A 15478-nucleotide genomic window follows, 5' to 3' on the forward strand; every position below is an offset into this window, starting at 1 on the left:
CTATATTATGCCTTATTATACCATATTATAATATGACATTTTTTGACTTTTTGTTGTCATACTATACTATGATGTTTTTTGACATTTTTATGTCATACTATACTATGACGTTGTTTGACTTTTTTATGACTTTCTATACTATGATATATTCATGCATAACTTTTACGATGACATTATTTGACATCTCTGGCATACTATATTGTGATGTTTTTCAATTACTACAAATTGAACACTTTTCTACACAGCCTGCATAGCTCAGTTGGTAGAGCAAATTACTTTCAATGTTAAGGTCAATGGTTCAAGTCCCCGTTCGGACAAAACCTAAAACCTTTCTTGAAATAGGTTGACATTAGGGAAAATAGCAACAACTAATAAATATACTCTGAACAGCAGTCATACTATGAAGTTCAAATGGAATACTGAACTGTGACATGCTATAGTATGATGTTCTACACTATGAAGTTTTCATGACAAACTATACTATGACATTTTTTATATTTTTATGCTATATTATAATATATGCTGCTTTTTGACTTATTATACTATGAGATATTCATGCATAACCTTACTATGACATTATTTGACATCTCTGTCATACTATATTGTGATGTTTTTCAATTACTACAAATTCAACACTTTTCTACACAGCCTGCATAGCTCAGTTGGTAGAGCAAATTGCCTTCAATATTAAGGTCAATGGTTCAAGTCCCCGTTCGGACAAAACCTAAAACCTTTCTTGAAATAGGTTGACATTAGGGAAAATAGCAACAACTAATAAATATACTCTGAACAGCAGTCATACTATGAAGTTCAAATGGAATACTGAAATGTGACATGCTATAGTATGATGTTCTACACTATAAAGTTTTCATGACATACTATACTATGACATTTTTTACACTTTTATGCTATGTTATAATATATACTGCTTTATGATTTATTATACTATGAGATATTCATGTTTTTTTGACGTTTTTATGTCATACTATACTATGATGTTTTTTTGACATTTTTAGGTCATACTATACTATGCCTTTTTATTAAATATTATAATATGACATTTTTTTTCATTTTTATGCTATATTAAAATATGACATTTTTGGACTTTTTTATGTCATACTATACTATGACGTTTTTTGTCATTTTTATACCATACTATAACATGTCGTTTTTTTTAACATTTTTATGCCTTACTATACTATGATGTTTTTTGACATTTTTATGTCATACTATACTATGCCTTTTTATTCCATATTATAATATGACATTTTTTTTATTTTTATGCTATATTATAATATGACATTTTTGGACTTTTTAATGTCATACTTTACTATGACGTTTTTTGTCAATTTTATACCTTACTATACTATAATGTTTTTTGACATTTTTATTTCATACTATATTATGCCTTTTTACACCATACTGTATTTTGATGTTTTTTTTACATTTTTATGCTATATTATACTATGACACTTTTTGACTTTTTTTTGTCATACTATACTATGACATTTTTTGTCATTTTCATACTATACTATAATATGTCGTTTTTTTTTTTTACATTTTTATGCCTTACTATACTATGATGTTTTTTGACATTTTTAGGTCATACTATACTATGCCTTTTTATTCCATATTATAATATGACATTTTTTTTCATTTTTATGCTATATTATAAAATGACATTTTTGGACTTTTTTATGTCATACTATACTATGCCTTTTTACACCATACTATATCATGATGTTTACATTCATATTATAATGTTTTTTGACATTTTTTATATCATACTATATTATGACTTTTTTACATCATACTGTATCTATGATGTTTTTTTTACATTTTTATGCTATATTATAATATGACATTTTTTGACATTTTTATGTCATACTATACTATGATGTTTTTTGACATTTTTATGTCATACTATACTATGCCTTTTTATACCATTCTATACTATGACATTTTTTTTTCATTTTTATGCTATATTATAATATGACGTTTTTTTGTCATTTTCATACCTTACTATACTATAATGTTTTTTGACATTTTTATTTCATACTATATTATGCCTTTTTACACCATACTATATCTTGATGGTTTTTTTTACATTTTTATGTCATACTATACTATGCCTTTTTATACCATATTATACTGTGACATTTTTTTTTCATTTTTATGCTATATTATAATATGACATTTTTGGACTTTTTTATGTCATCCTTTATTATGATGTTTTTGTCATTTTTATACCTTACTATACTATGATGTTTTTTGACATTTTTATGTCTTACTATACTATGATGTTTTTTGACATTTTTATGTCTTACTATACTATGCCTTTTTATACCATATTATAATATGACATTTTTTTTTTATTTTTATGCTATATTATACTATGACACTTTTTGACTTTTTTTGTCATACTATACTATGACATTTTTTGTCATTTTCATACCATACTATAACATGTCTTTTTTTGACATTTTTATGCCTTACTATACTATGATGTTTTTTGACATTTTTATGTCATACTATACGATGCCTTTTTATACCATATTATATAATATGACATTTTTTTTCATTTTTATGCTATATTATAATATGATTTTGATCATTTTCATGATTTACTCATATCATCCAGGTAATGTTGTCACCCATTGGCTTATAAAACCCTTCCAAGATTAAATAGTCAAATTAATAATTCATTTTCATCAATCTGACAGCATGGCTGCTTCCTCTGCACCAGAAAATACATTTCAAAGATGCCTTCCTCTAGGCAGTGACAGTGCATCTTCACATTGATAAAACTTTACTTTTTCCTCTAATATTAACACTCATATGCAGATTGGTGTATTTGCATTTCTTAAACCCACCATTTTCCAAAATGCTAGCGTTTTCAATAATGAACTATTTCTGGCTGTTGTTGTACGTTTATTACCATCATCAATATGCAATAGGAAAAAGAATGATATTTGTCAGAAATTTAAGTATTTTAGTGTTCTGTGGCAAAAAGGCTACAGCATATTTTTGCGTAGTTTGCCTAACAGTCCTGCCCTGTGTGGTCTCAGTTAGCCGACATGAGTCTGTCATTTGAATGTAGGTGCTCTCAGAAACCAGTGTGGGAATCTGTGGTACAGACATTTCATTTTAGTTCAGCCTGAGGATGTAGGTTTGTTCACATCCAGCACAACTCTATGTCTGTCTATGGGTGACTTTCGAAGGAGCTGCAGTGACGTGTCATTAATGTGATGTGTCATTTTGTGCCACATCATAAGCTCCATTCAGACAAGATTAGTGTCTGTAGGGGAGGTCAGGTAGTTTCATTTCTGCAGCAGTGATGTTAATCCGGTCCAGATTGGTCGTGTCTGTGTTTTTCACCTTCAAGCCTTCAAAATACTTCAGCCCCAAAACACCCACTGTGTGCAGACAAACTATAAAGTTTCTCCTAATTTGGTCAACTGTACATCAACACCGTTTTATCAGCCCTTTTTCCTGTAAATTATATCTTATAATCTATACTATACTACTAAATTCTTCTGGCAGTTACGTTTTGATGGGAAACTAACTGCTTTCTGGATTCAAGGTTGAAGACTTATTTGGCTGATGTTTTAAGTTCAGAATCAACTGAACTTTGGTCGATGGCGGGGACCTACGCCAATGTCAAGTTAATGTTATTGTGTACTTGAGATAATTTATCTTTATATTGAAATTAACTTTTTGTAAGACAGCTTCATTCATAAATTATGAGAATGATAAGATTGTTGGTTATAGTAATGTATTATTAATCAGACTGAAGATAACTGCTGCTCTGCTGAGAGAATGCTATTTCTGTTTAGCTAGCAAGCATGGTCAGTAGTGCATATATATATATATATATAAATACACATTACCTTATACAGCTATAGACTGACACAACTAAATAGAGCACAGGCATCGAGTGGAGCATACAAGTCCCTTTACATAGTTATTGATCACACTGATTGAATATATCATTCAGCCCTAACTGCATCTATGTTTTCTTTTTTCAATGGTATTTATGGCTGACATCTTGTCAGCAGAATCAATTGAATGTATTACATTTTTTACTTGCCTCTCCTGCTTAGTATATTTTTAAGCCTGAGCTTGACCAAGAAACCCCAACAGGTAATGCCAAACTTGAGACCAGAATCAGTCTGATATAAATGCTCTATTTTATCCATTACACCTATCCATTTCCAGGCTATTGCAATGCATTGACCCAACTCTCTTTCCTTGTTTATACAGTTGATTCTATTTCCCACATTATCCTGAGAGACCCATCCTGTCTGGATCAGACAGACAAACTCTGTACTTCTATTTCTTTTGCATTAATTCAGACTGAGAATCGAAGACTTGGAGATTTCATACTGGAGGTCACCAGTCTTTCATCTACATGATCAAAGACATCTTATGTAAACCTGCATTTATAAATTAGTGTATGTGAGTACATGTGCCTATGTACATCTACTCCACATGACTCTGTGTGTGTGTGTGTGTGTTTGTGTGTGCGTTATGTCATGACTGTGCTTGAAGTAAAGTACAGGTTCATCAAAATGTGGCCACTAGAGGGTAAACTCCATAACCGTTATTTGTAAAACACATTATCAGACACAGAGGTCAATCAATGTACTTAACCAAAATAAGAAAGCATAATAAGAAAACAGCATAAAAACAGATTGTAAAACATGTAATATCTAATTAAAGTGCATGAATAAATGATTAAATGAAGGCAGTGAAGAACAGCAATTCTAAGCTTCTTTTTGCATCCAGTTACGGTTTGAGCTGAATTGATGTGCATTGGGAGCTGTATTAATATCACTTCATGAAGCTGATGAGACTAACAATTTAGCAACTTAAACTCATACTCATTCATTTGCAGTGTTTTGTCCACCTGTTGAATGCAAGTCCAGTCTTCTCCACTTGATTCCTCAGCTAATTGCTAAATATGTCTGTCTGCTGTTTGGTACTATATTGGATTTATCACTGCTGAAAACAGGTGCCTACTGCTGCAGGAACAAGGTTAAAGAGAGCACTGACACTGAACTATATGTGCTGTACAACCAAAAGTATCAGGGTGAGTAGAGCTGCAGAGTTGATGATAATTACCTGCAGATTCGTCACCACACTCTGATTCAGTGTCAATGTCAATATATGATATGAAATATTGATTATTGGCACTTTAAATGATAGGACAGCTCAGCAAGCAAATGATCAGAAGAAATTGCTTCTTGGTGTCTGATTGGATTCACAAGACTGCTGTAGACTACAAGTTAGAGAATTAAGGCTTCTACCGATCGAAGCTCTTGGTCTGTCTGTGTTATTACACTCTGTCTACAGTGTGTGTGAGTATGTGTGTACGTTGCTCTTTCCAGTGTGAATAATCCGCTGTTCTCCTGTGTTCAAAACTCAGCGGGGGACTTGCTGATTGTTGTGCCACAGTAACAGGAAGAACAGAAAGACACAGCCATCACGGTACAAAGGAATTTGGAACATTACAGGAAAACAAATGTGCAAAAACAATTATTTTCAGTGCTTTCAGTGAAGAAGTGTGAATGCATTTGGAGACAAAACTGCAAGTAAGAAAGTGAGTGGGTGTGTGTTTGTGTTTCCTGTTTTTCCGCCACGGGTGGAGGTTTCACTTCTTCTTCTGCAGCACCAACTTCAACCTGACTAAATCTGCAGGTAGAAAAAAATATAGAAGACACACTCTATGCATAATTGAATTCAATTTCTCTGAGACAAGATGACCTTAGACCTCAGATTTAAAAATGTAAATTTGATATATTTTAGCTTTGTAGCTTTGGAGTTGTAAACATCACATCACACGACTCATAACCATAACCATGGTTTCATGCTGGAAAAGGTATTATATTTTTTCCTGTAATTTATAAACTGATAACAGGACAGTTTGACCTGACACTTAACAGCACAGTTTATTTAAGCAAATCCTTTTAGAGATGTGGCATGACACAGGCAGACTGATGCACTTTTGTTTTACGTAAACTAATGGGGTAAGTGGAGGTGAATCACCAAAGCTTCATGTTTCTGCCTCTTCATGTTTGTCACTGCTGGAAATGCTTCTTGAAATGTTCCTGCTTCAGGCTTTTAACACGTTTTACATTAAAGAATTTCCCTGGCATTTTGTGTTTCCTTGTTTCTCCCCTTATTTTACTCTACTGCAAAATCTACTCAGTCATGCTGTTTTGTTAATTAGTCAGATCTCTGTGACATCCTCTGAGACATGCGTGTGATGAAGAGGGAAATTAACTTGACATCAAACTCAATGAGAAATACTCCTCTTGAAAAATGACTAGTTCTATCCTCAGGCAAAGCAATTAGGCCCCTGATTCCTCCAATGAAACTAATCACTATAGCATTATACTTGTATAGCCAGCTCTCAGGTGGTGATTCATATGAACAATATAGCACAGATTCAGGGTGGACCTTACCTGAGTTATAAAGGTTATAAAACAATACAGACTGCAGCTTTAGCTCAGGTTCTGTGAGGATGAATCAAACGTGTGGAGCAGAAAGAGCAAATGCATCCTGGATGAAACTGTTGGTCAATTTCCGTCTGTAGAAAATGGCACATCTGCATAACCTCAAAATACTGTGTATCAATGGCTTGATATGCAGCTTTAGTGCCCCCCTGTGGTGACAGAGAGCACTGCAAAGCACATTCAACAAGTGGCAGTGCTCAGTGGATTTCAGTGTTGTATTACAGCAAAGACGCGCTCATGTTTGCATAGTTTTAAATCGTTACACTATTTGAGCACATTTTACTCATATTAACACCTGAGATATTATTTACATTTGTTCGAGAGCCCAATCGAGCTGTGTGTGTTTTTGCCCTGTGTCGTTATATTAGTGAGTTTCATAATAAATCAAGGCCTTTCTGAGTGTTTTCATGTCACCTACACAGAAAGCAGCAGATCAGGTAGTGGAAATGCATTTGATAAGACTTCACACCTCTATCAGAGGAGATTTGTGCTGCTAGATATGATTCAGAATTGTATCACCGATCAAAGGTTAACCTCTGATAACAGGCGGCGGTGGAGACTACAGCCACCTCAGGCCAGTGTCTGCAGCAGTGCACCAACAGGGGGCGCTGGACTGCAAAAACACATTTTACACCCAGTATTTAAAGTCAAAAGTTGGGTATTTCTTGAAACATTATATATAGCTGATTCAAGGGAGGTGAGATTTCAGTGGTTGTTGTACCCTCACAGTGTTCCTGTGATCCCAGGATCATGATTTAAGAGAGGTGTGCCTTAAGAAAATGATGAAAAGCAGAGGATTAGGCAGCGAAATGATGGATTTTGTAAATAGCAATAGCAATTGATTCGGTGAACTCACTACGTACTTGTAGCTTTTTAGTAAGCTGATTGTTAGAGGCCATATTATATGCTCTCTTATTCAGGACTCACATATGACTGAAAATGAGGCAGGAAACACTTTAGTGTCTGACAAAAGTGACACAGACACCAGTGTGTTTTTGACATTTTCACTCGCAGTTATCAGGTGCTTAAACCCATGCAGGGAGTGCCATTCTGCAAGACAAGAAGTATAATAGAACATGGTATTCAATTAACATTCAGTAGTTTAAATGCATGTGTCTGAATGAAGTTTCTGCCATGTATTCTTAAACATTTTATTGTTTTAATCATTTGTTTGCTTGATTGACTCTCTCTCTCCCTCTCTCTCCTTGGTGTATGGCGCCCCCTCCTGTTGCTGTTGGTCCATTCACATCATATGAAGCAGTCACTCACCAAACAACATAAAATGCTCCCTGTTAAAACTCAGCTAATGGTATATTTAAACTGAGAAAACAGTGATTTCTTTTTTCTTTTTTTTTTTAAACTTATAACCAAACAACAAAACAAAGAAATCATCTAGGGGAGCAAAAGATCTTTGTCCTTCAGCTTTTCAAAAGTTGCAGCATTTTCAACTCAAGAGGCAGCATGAAAAAATCAGGGCCTCTAACAGATGAGCCTGTTAATAAACCTGAGGAAGGAAGCATGACAGGTGGATATTGAGCTTCAGCCACCTTCAAATTACTCTTCCTTTACACTCACTGAGTGTCAGACTCGGGCCTGCACAGCCTCGGGGGTCATAGAGGTGAAGCCAAGAAACAGCACATTGTCATTTTTGTTCTTTTAATATACAAGACTTTCATTATCTCCTTACATGACCATATGGATGGATGAACAGAGAGATAGAGAGGGAGAACAAGGACAATAGTGGTGGCTGCTGAAGTTGATTGTACTGATTCTCAACATGTGAACCTTGTGATTCCTGGAAAGAAGGAACTGTAGCTCATGGAGGACGCCTGCATTTGATTGTCTCCGGCTTTCAAGGTCTGTGTGTTTTTCTTATCAACCAACGACCCATCCCACCAAACTCAGATTGAGAAGAGAAGAGAAGAGAAGCCGGAGGCCTCTGCGGTTTGAATGTGTAACTAATGCTGATCTGTGGTGCACATGCAAAGCAGAATAGTGATGAAAACTTATATTTGTGTTCATTTGAATTTTGTCATTTCTTAAGCCCCTGTCTAGTGTACAAGTCTTAACAATTAGTCACGTGTACTGTGGTTATATGAGCACATAAAACATTAAAATTAAATTTTCTCATTAAACACTGCACACATGGTACCTTTGTCATCTTTATTATTGTATCTAATATTCTATAAATGAACATCTGCATTCTATTTAAATTGCTTTCCAAACAGAAAACATACACCTGCCAAAATAAGGTGGCTGTATACAGTGACATATATGCATGTGTAAAGTTACATTCAAATGATTTCAGTATATTTTATGTATGAATGTATGAATATATATATATAAAAAAAAACAACTCTACAAAAAAAGTATTGCATAAAATCTAAAAATAAAAAGAGCATAAAAGTACATAATAAAGATACTTTTATTAATAAAAGTCCTGGTCTGGTATTTAAATGGCTCTCCATGATGTTTTATTATGTGCAATAAAATGTTGGCAACAACAAATAAAAATTGTTATATATAAAGTTTTATTATAGAGAACTCCGGGTCTCCTCCCGCTTGGATGGACGTGTGAATCCGCGCATGCGCTCCACCGCCTCTGTCCGCCAGGGCGGTGATCTCTCTCCCTCTCTCTCTCTCTCACACACACACACACACACACACACACTCTTTCTGTCTGTCTCTTTATCACTCTCTCTCTCTCTCTCTGGGAAAAACCCGAGCAGGAGGAAAGCAGCAGAAGGGGGAGGAGGAGGACTCCTTCTTCTTCTTCTTGTTCTTCTTCCGATACAGCGGCGGCGGCAGCAGGATATTTAGAAAAAATAAATAAAAAAAAAATCAACGCACCAAACCCCCCTGGTGCGGAGCGGCAGAGGAAGAAAAAAAAAAAAACCACACGGATGTGCCTCCGAAAGCGCAGCGGATACCGCCCTCCGGACCTTATTAATGCCAAGATTGTGAGTATCTGATCGGCTGCAGAAACGAGCTTGAAGCGGGGAGGGGAGGGGAGCTGCTTTCAGTGTGATTTCCCCTTCCCCGGTCTTCAGTCAGCGGCGGGGCTTTTCCTCGCTCCGCGGTGTTGAGGAAAAGGTCGGTCTCCGTGATTCTTCACCTCCCCTCCCCTCCTCTCCTTCCTTCCTTCCTCACCCCCTCCTTTCATTTCCTTCTTTCCTTTCTTACCTCCTTGATTCCTTCTCAAGAACGAGCGGCAGGCAGGCAGTCTTTTGGGGGGGGGGGGGGGGGGGGAGAAGGAGTCGTAGTCGAGTGACCCCTTGTCTTTTCTCCTTTCCGTCTTTTTCCGTTTCTTTTAAACGGTTTCCTTAATGACACTGAGACCAGCAGGGGTGTTTCAGACCAGTGCTCGGTCTTCAGCTCTTCTTTTTTTCTGTAACATAAAACAGGACGCGCAAAGCACACAAACAGCTCACTGGTAGAAAACTGAGGAAGAGGAGAAAAGGGGTTTCTTACTTTTGTTTCATCCTACTTGTGTTTCTTTCTTCAGTTGTCATATATAAGAAGTCAGTGACTGTTAGACTAATGTTTCTGCTGTTGATAACCATGAAGCTTTCAGGGGCATGCTTCATAGGGGAGAGTGGGTTCAGTTGTAACAGGTCAATTGTAAAGGCTCAGGTCAAACTGGGATGTATGACAGTTTCAGTTTGTACCAAACTTCATTCATTGTAATGGAATCTTTGCGAACCTTGAAATATTGTTAATAGCGTTTTTCCACCTCATGGTACCAACTCGACTCTGCTCTACTTGACTCTACTCGCTTTTGATACCATGTAGTACTTCCACAGAGTACTTTCTAAATGCCTCCTCAGTTGACCACAGTGTGGTGTTCCAGGTCGCCATACTAAAAGTATAGTAAAGTAACAGAAATGGCTTGGCTGTGTAAAAATGGCAGGTTTGTTCAGAATGTCCAGTCTCGTACAGCTATGATGCAGTAGTGGCGACTCTCTCAGACCAATCAGTAATCTGCAGTCATTTCACGTCACCTTCTGGTTATCGCCTCAGCTCGCCTTAAACCTCAGAAGAAAAAAAGGTACCATAGGTAGCAGGTACTATCCACAACTTTTTCCCGGAAAAGTAAAAAAGGGCGAGTAGAGTTGAGTCGAATTGAGCCAGTAGCATGGAGTGGATTTACTTTGACAAGTCAGTTTTTCTCTGTCAACCAATAGAAGGCTGTTTACTGTGTTTGTCTGTAGATAAAGTGGCAAGGCAGATTTGACAGAGGAAGAATGCTAACCTTGCTAGATGATTTATAGCGATTTCCATTTACAATTCTACAGTTCTTTGTGACATAACATTGCATAGCATAACCTTACATTGTCATCTTCTCTCTTCTTATCTAAATTTTCAACCTTTAGGTAGCGCACTCTGCTCTTGTGTTTGTGTTGCTTTCCAGGGGGAGAAAATACATTTGGAATTGGTGATAGCTACATTGAGTTTTGACGATTTGTATGCTTGCATCTGTTTTCATGTAATTTTAGGGCACGGTACAACTTTTTCTCTCTGAGTATCAATTATTTCTGCAAGTAATTATCTGATACCAGTGCTCTCTTTCTTCCATATTAGAAATCTGTATACCCAACTATGTGGAACTCATCGGGATCATTTTTATGTACGGTAACATGAGGCCAAGGATTACTGATGCTATGGTGCTTGAAAGTTATTTGGGGGACCGCTGCATTTTTCAATGAAACTGATAGTGGAAACATCTGGCCAATACATGATACACTTAAAGTGCCCATATTACACTCTTTGGGGTTTGTTGCAAAGCTTAAACTCCACCGCAAAGAGCGTTATTCCCTTCGACAGAAAACTCTGCTCCTGAAGTGCCTAAAACATCTTTTTTGTATTCCAGGCTTACCTACGTTACTATGTAACACGTTTGCATAACCCCCCCACCCCACTGGCTAATTTGGCTCACCCTCAAACAAAGCTAGTAAGAGCGGAAGCTGGGAAGAGTTTGGTTAGTTTTTAGCCTGTTGCCATGTCGAGAAGATGCTGGGGTTTTTTTTGGTGCAAATACAGAAAGAGAGCGAGCGTTCATGGAAGCCTGAGCTAATGTCAACTGAAGGGCTGCATAACAGGCAGTTTGTGATTAAATAAGGACTTTTTTTTAACTTTGAATCATGCAAAGCTGCTCTTGTGGGGTCCCAGAATAAAAATATAGAGCTGCAAATTAGCATAAAAGGTCAGTGTTATCGCAGATTCTAATTCAGATGATTGGATTGGTGCATCTGTCGTAGGCTCTCCCGTTGCTGTTGACAGCACAATGTGATTGGATGCACCAGGTAGTGGCAATAGATGTACGACCAGTTGCCTTTTTTGGCCAATTTAAAGCACCAGATATAATGTCTTAATATTAAAAGGGAAAAACAGATTCAACACACCAAAGTCTGCTCAAACGTCCCGGGCATATGTGTAAAAAGTTGTATGAAGCCTTTTGTAGTTCCAGGATCACAGGTTTGAAAAAGGAAAAAAAATCTGGGGTGTGGATTTGGATTGAAGTAATCTTACCAGACCTATACAGCCTGCTCCTCATTTCTGCTTGAGGCCAACAACTTGAGGCAACACAGGCCAATACTAGTGTTGTAAGTGGAATGTGTAGAAGATTTCTCTTTTGCACAGCCAGGGAATGTTCCACCTTTATTCCTCCTCACCGTTGTGTATAAAAGCAATGAATATGGAATGGTAGGCCATTTTTGTTCCGCCTTTATGCCGGCAGTGGAGGTAGTCACAGAGCCGGATCGACATCTGTGTAAAAGGGAGAGCCATCATGGCGGTATGTCGACGCTGTTGTGTTACATGTCAGCATGCTATATATAAAAAAATAATAATTATGCCGGCTTAGTTTGGTTCAGTGTAAACAAGCAAAGGCGGCACAATGAGGGGGTCTTCTTAATGTCAATATAGAAGGATCTGTCAGGTTTAGGGGAAAAACTGAACCCAACAGTAGCCAACATAAAACGGGGTTCGTGGAAAAAGAAAAAAAAAAAAAAAAAAAAAAAAAGGTTATTTCAATAAACAAAAAGAAATTTACGAAACTGGTGAAATGGCAAAGAACTCAAAATCCAAAATGAAGGTGAACAGGGACTAAGCTGGAGTACATCAGGATACAACGAGGGACCACTGGAGCAAAACAGGAGTAAAACAGGATTTCAACAAGATATCAACAGACAGACTGACAAAGACAAGTGGGAGCAGAGACTAAATACACAAGGGAGGCAAGGGTGATTGAACACAGGTGTAACAGATTAGGGCGGGGCAAACAATCTCAAAGGACGGAAACAGGACAAAGACAGGAAATAGATCTTACTTGAGACACACAAGGGAAGTGATTACAAAATAGGAAATAAAACAAATGTCTGAATATAAAGATTCCAAAAGTCCAAACATCTGTCTGTCACAGCAAACCGTGACAGGATCTCTATAAAAGGGTCACATGGTACATTGTGACAACCTTTTCATGAAGACATAGTTGCTGAAAATTGTTTTTTAGCCTGATTTTTACTTATTTAGTTGGACTTGACTTTGAACCTGATCTTGATTACCAAAGTTTTGTGTTTTTCTCTGGATCTGAGGTTGACACTTGAAGTCCCTTGAGAAAATTATAGCGAAAGTTATTGTGATGTCACAAGTTTCTTTAACAGGAAAAGTGATAATTGACAGTGATTGCTGTGACATGTATTAATGAGCTCCATCAACTGATATGTGGAACAGTTAGGACAAAAACAAATCACCACAGTGTCCCTTTACTTTTCTTAGAGTGTCTCTGGTTTGTGAGTTTATAGTGACCTTGCTGTACTCAATGGTATGTTTATGTATAAACTGACACTATGAAGTTCCTGCATACTGCACTACAGCAATGCAGTGGTAGTCTTATTGTATACATTATTATCCCATATAGCACAACTTTAGTATAAACTAAAGCTTAAATATTCCTACTGGGACTTTCAGGATTGTGCTATAATTCCTATTTATGACTATATAAGGTGTACCCTCTGGTCAGGAACTTTTAAGAGGAAGAGACACAACAAAAGCAGAAATGAATGTGTTGCTGCGTTTGAGTACACTTAGTTTGAGCAGAGATGGTATTATACAACTGATCCCTTATTTTATTTCCTCCAGTTTCCTCATCCCTTCATTGTGTAGTAAATGCCTGTTCATGAATCATGCAGGACAGCTGTGGGTGAAGGTATTGCACAGGAACGTGCTTTTGAAATTAGAAGTTAAAGGTGGAAGGAAGTGTCAGACATGACAGGTTTTGAAAGTACAGCTCTTTGCATTTTCTTCTCCGTTTTTTTTTTTTTTTTTTTTTCCATTTTGGTGTGTCTGAGCATGTGAAAGTGCTGGCTATCAAATGTCAACATCCAGCACCTTTAATCCTCATAAATCCTCGTGTTTTGGGGTCCTTTCCCGTAAGCGGGTTTGAATTACAAACTCAGTTGTGAAAAAAAATTCCTGTTGAAGAAGTGAGATTTGTTTTTTGATTTGTTCGCATGTGACTGAATAAACCAAGCACCTTCAGAAAGCAGAGGAATCCACATTCCTCCTCCATATGATCTGCCATTTATTTGGGAATTTTCACCTGAAACAGCAGTTGAATACTGCGTCGCCATGGAGATCAGGATAAACAGTATCAGCTCTCAGAAATCGTGGTCTGACACCATTTTTGGGGTCCCAAACCTGAGATTACGAGACAGACCTCAGATCTCAGATACTGACTTGTAGCCGATCAGGAGTCTAGAAGTGTTTTTCCTTCTTCTCGCTGCCAGTTGGTACATACTTCCTGTTCCTGTGTCTTTCTTCATTGTGTCTGTTGCTTGCTTCCTCTTTTTTTCAAGCTGGTCATCACCTTTCTTTCCTGCGTCTCTCTTTCTCTCTCTCACTATTTCTGACTTCCCATTCGTGCCTCTTTCTCTCAGTCTCTGTCTGTCCATCTTTACTTTAGTGATGTGTATCTATGTATGTGGTTGCCTTTCTTTTTAGTCTGTGTGTGTCTTCATTATCATCTTGTCTTATTAATGTCCTGGCGGTTTTACTGAGCACTTTTACTGTGTTGCTGGTTTGACGTTTAAGTCCATAAAAATCCAAACCAGTGTTCCCATGTCTTCACTGTTGTCAGACTAAAAACTGAAGATCTCAAATGTTTGTCCAGGACCTAAAAGAAACCTGCCCTATTTTTAGTTTGACCACCACACATTTTTGAGGATATCCAGTGGGATTTTGAAAGGATCCCATCAAGAGGTCGTAGTGTTTTCTTAGCCCATAGATGACCGTGCAATTCTTCAAATAGCATGAACTCACCAAAAAGTCTCAGAAAGTGGAGTTAAAGTGACATGCTGTTTGTGTGGCTGTGAAATCAAAGTTGCAAGATTGTTGCAAGTTAGTTTCAACATTGATTCATTTGTTAAAAGTCCCATATTGTAAGAAGTTAAAGGTAGATGTCCATGTCTTTTTTGATTATAAGCAGGTGTAGCTTCTACATTAATACCGTGAAACTATCAAAGTGCTCAGTCCACAAAGAAATGGACACAGCCTGTATTCTGTAACTGAGCCTTAAAACAAGCCGTCAGGACTTCTGTAACTTTGTGATGTCACAACAAAGCAGTCACCGCTCTCAGTCAAGCCCAGCCTACCTGGACCCACCATCCAACCTTGCAGGATTTGGTTTCTCTAAGTGTTTACCTGAATTATGCTTATTCATTACTCAGAAAACAGTCAGCCAATCAGAAGATTGGCTCACCGACCTGTTGTTGCTAGAGCTCCGAGAGAAGCCTGAGAGAGGAGATATAAAACTAACTAAATATTGAGATGGTTTTTGGTTCTTAAAACCACAAACATATTTTGTTATTGATATCAACACTTCAAATACAACATTGGAAAAGTGCAAAATATGGGACCCTTAATTATTTTATTGATTATTCATTTGGGCAAGAAAATGTCAG

General features: G+C 37.0%; 1 protein-coding gene across 4 annotated transcripts in view; it reads left to right on the forward strand.

The window, feature by feature from the left end:
• Positions 1–9287: 9287 nt before the first annotated feature.
• Positions 9288–15478, forward strand: part of rgs19 (regulator of G protein signaling 19) — a 32499-nt gene continuing 26308 nt past the window's right edge. For 2 of the 4 annotated variants that reach the window (XM_023393026.2, XM_023393028.2), the window contains exon 1: positions 9288–9478. In XM_023393026.2, the coding sequence (XP_023248794.1) occupies positions 9422–9478 (57 nt within the window). In that variant the 5' untranslated portion in view covers positions 9288–9421. The other 2 variants (XM_023393029.2, XM_087170056.1) reach the window with 2 other exon arrangements.

Source organism: Seriola lalandi, unplaced genomic scaffold, assembly GCF_002814215.2.
Source record: "Seriola lalandi dorsalis isolate HSWRI2012SDOR001 ecotype SW California unplaced genomic scaffold, Sedor1 jcf7180002054927, whole genome shotgun sequence".
Lineage (NCBI taxonomy): Eukaryota > Metazoa > Chordata > Actinopteri > Carangiformes > Carangidae > Seriola > Seriola lalandi.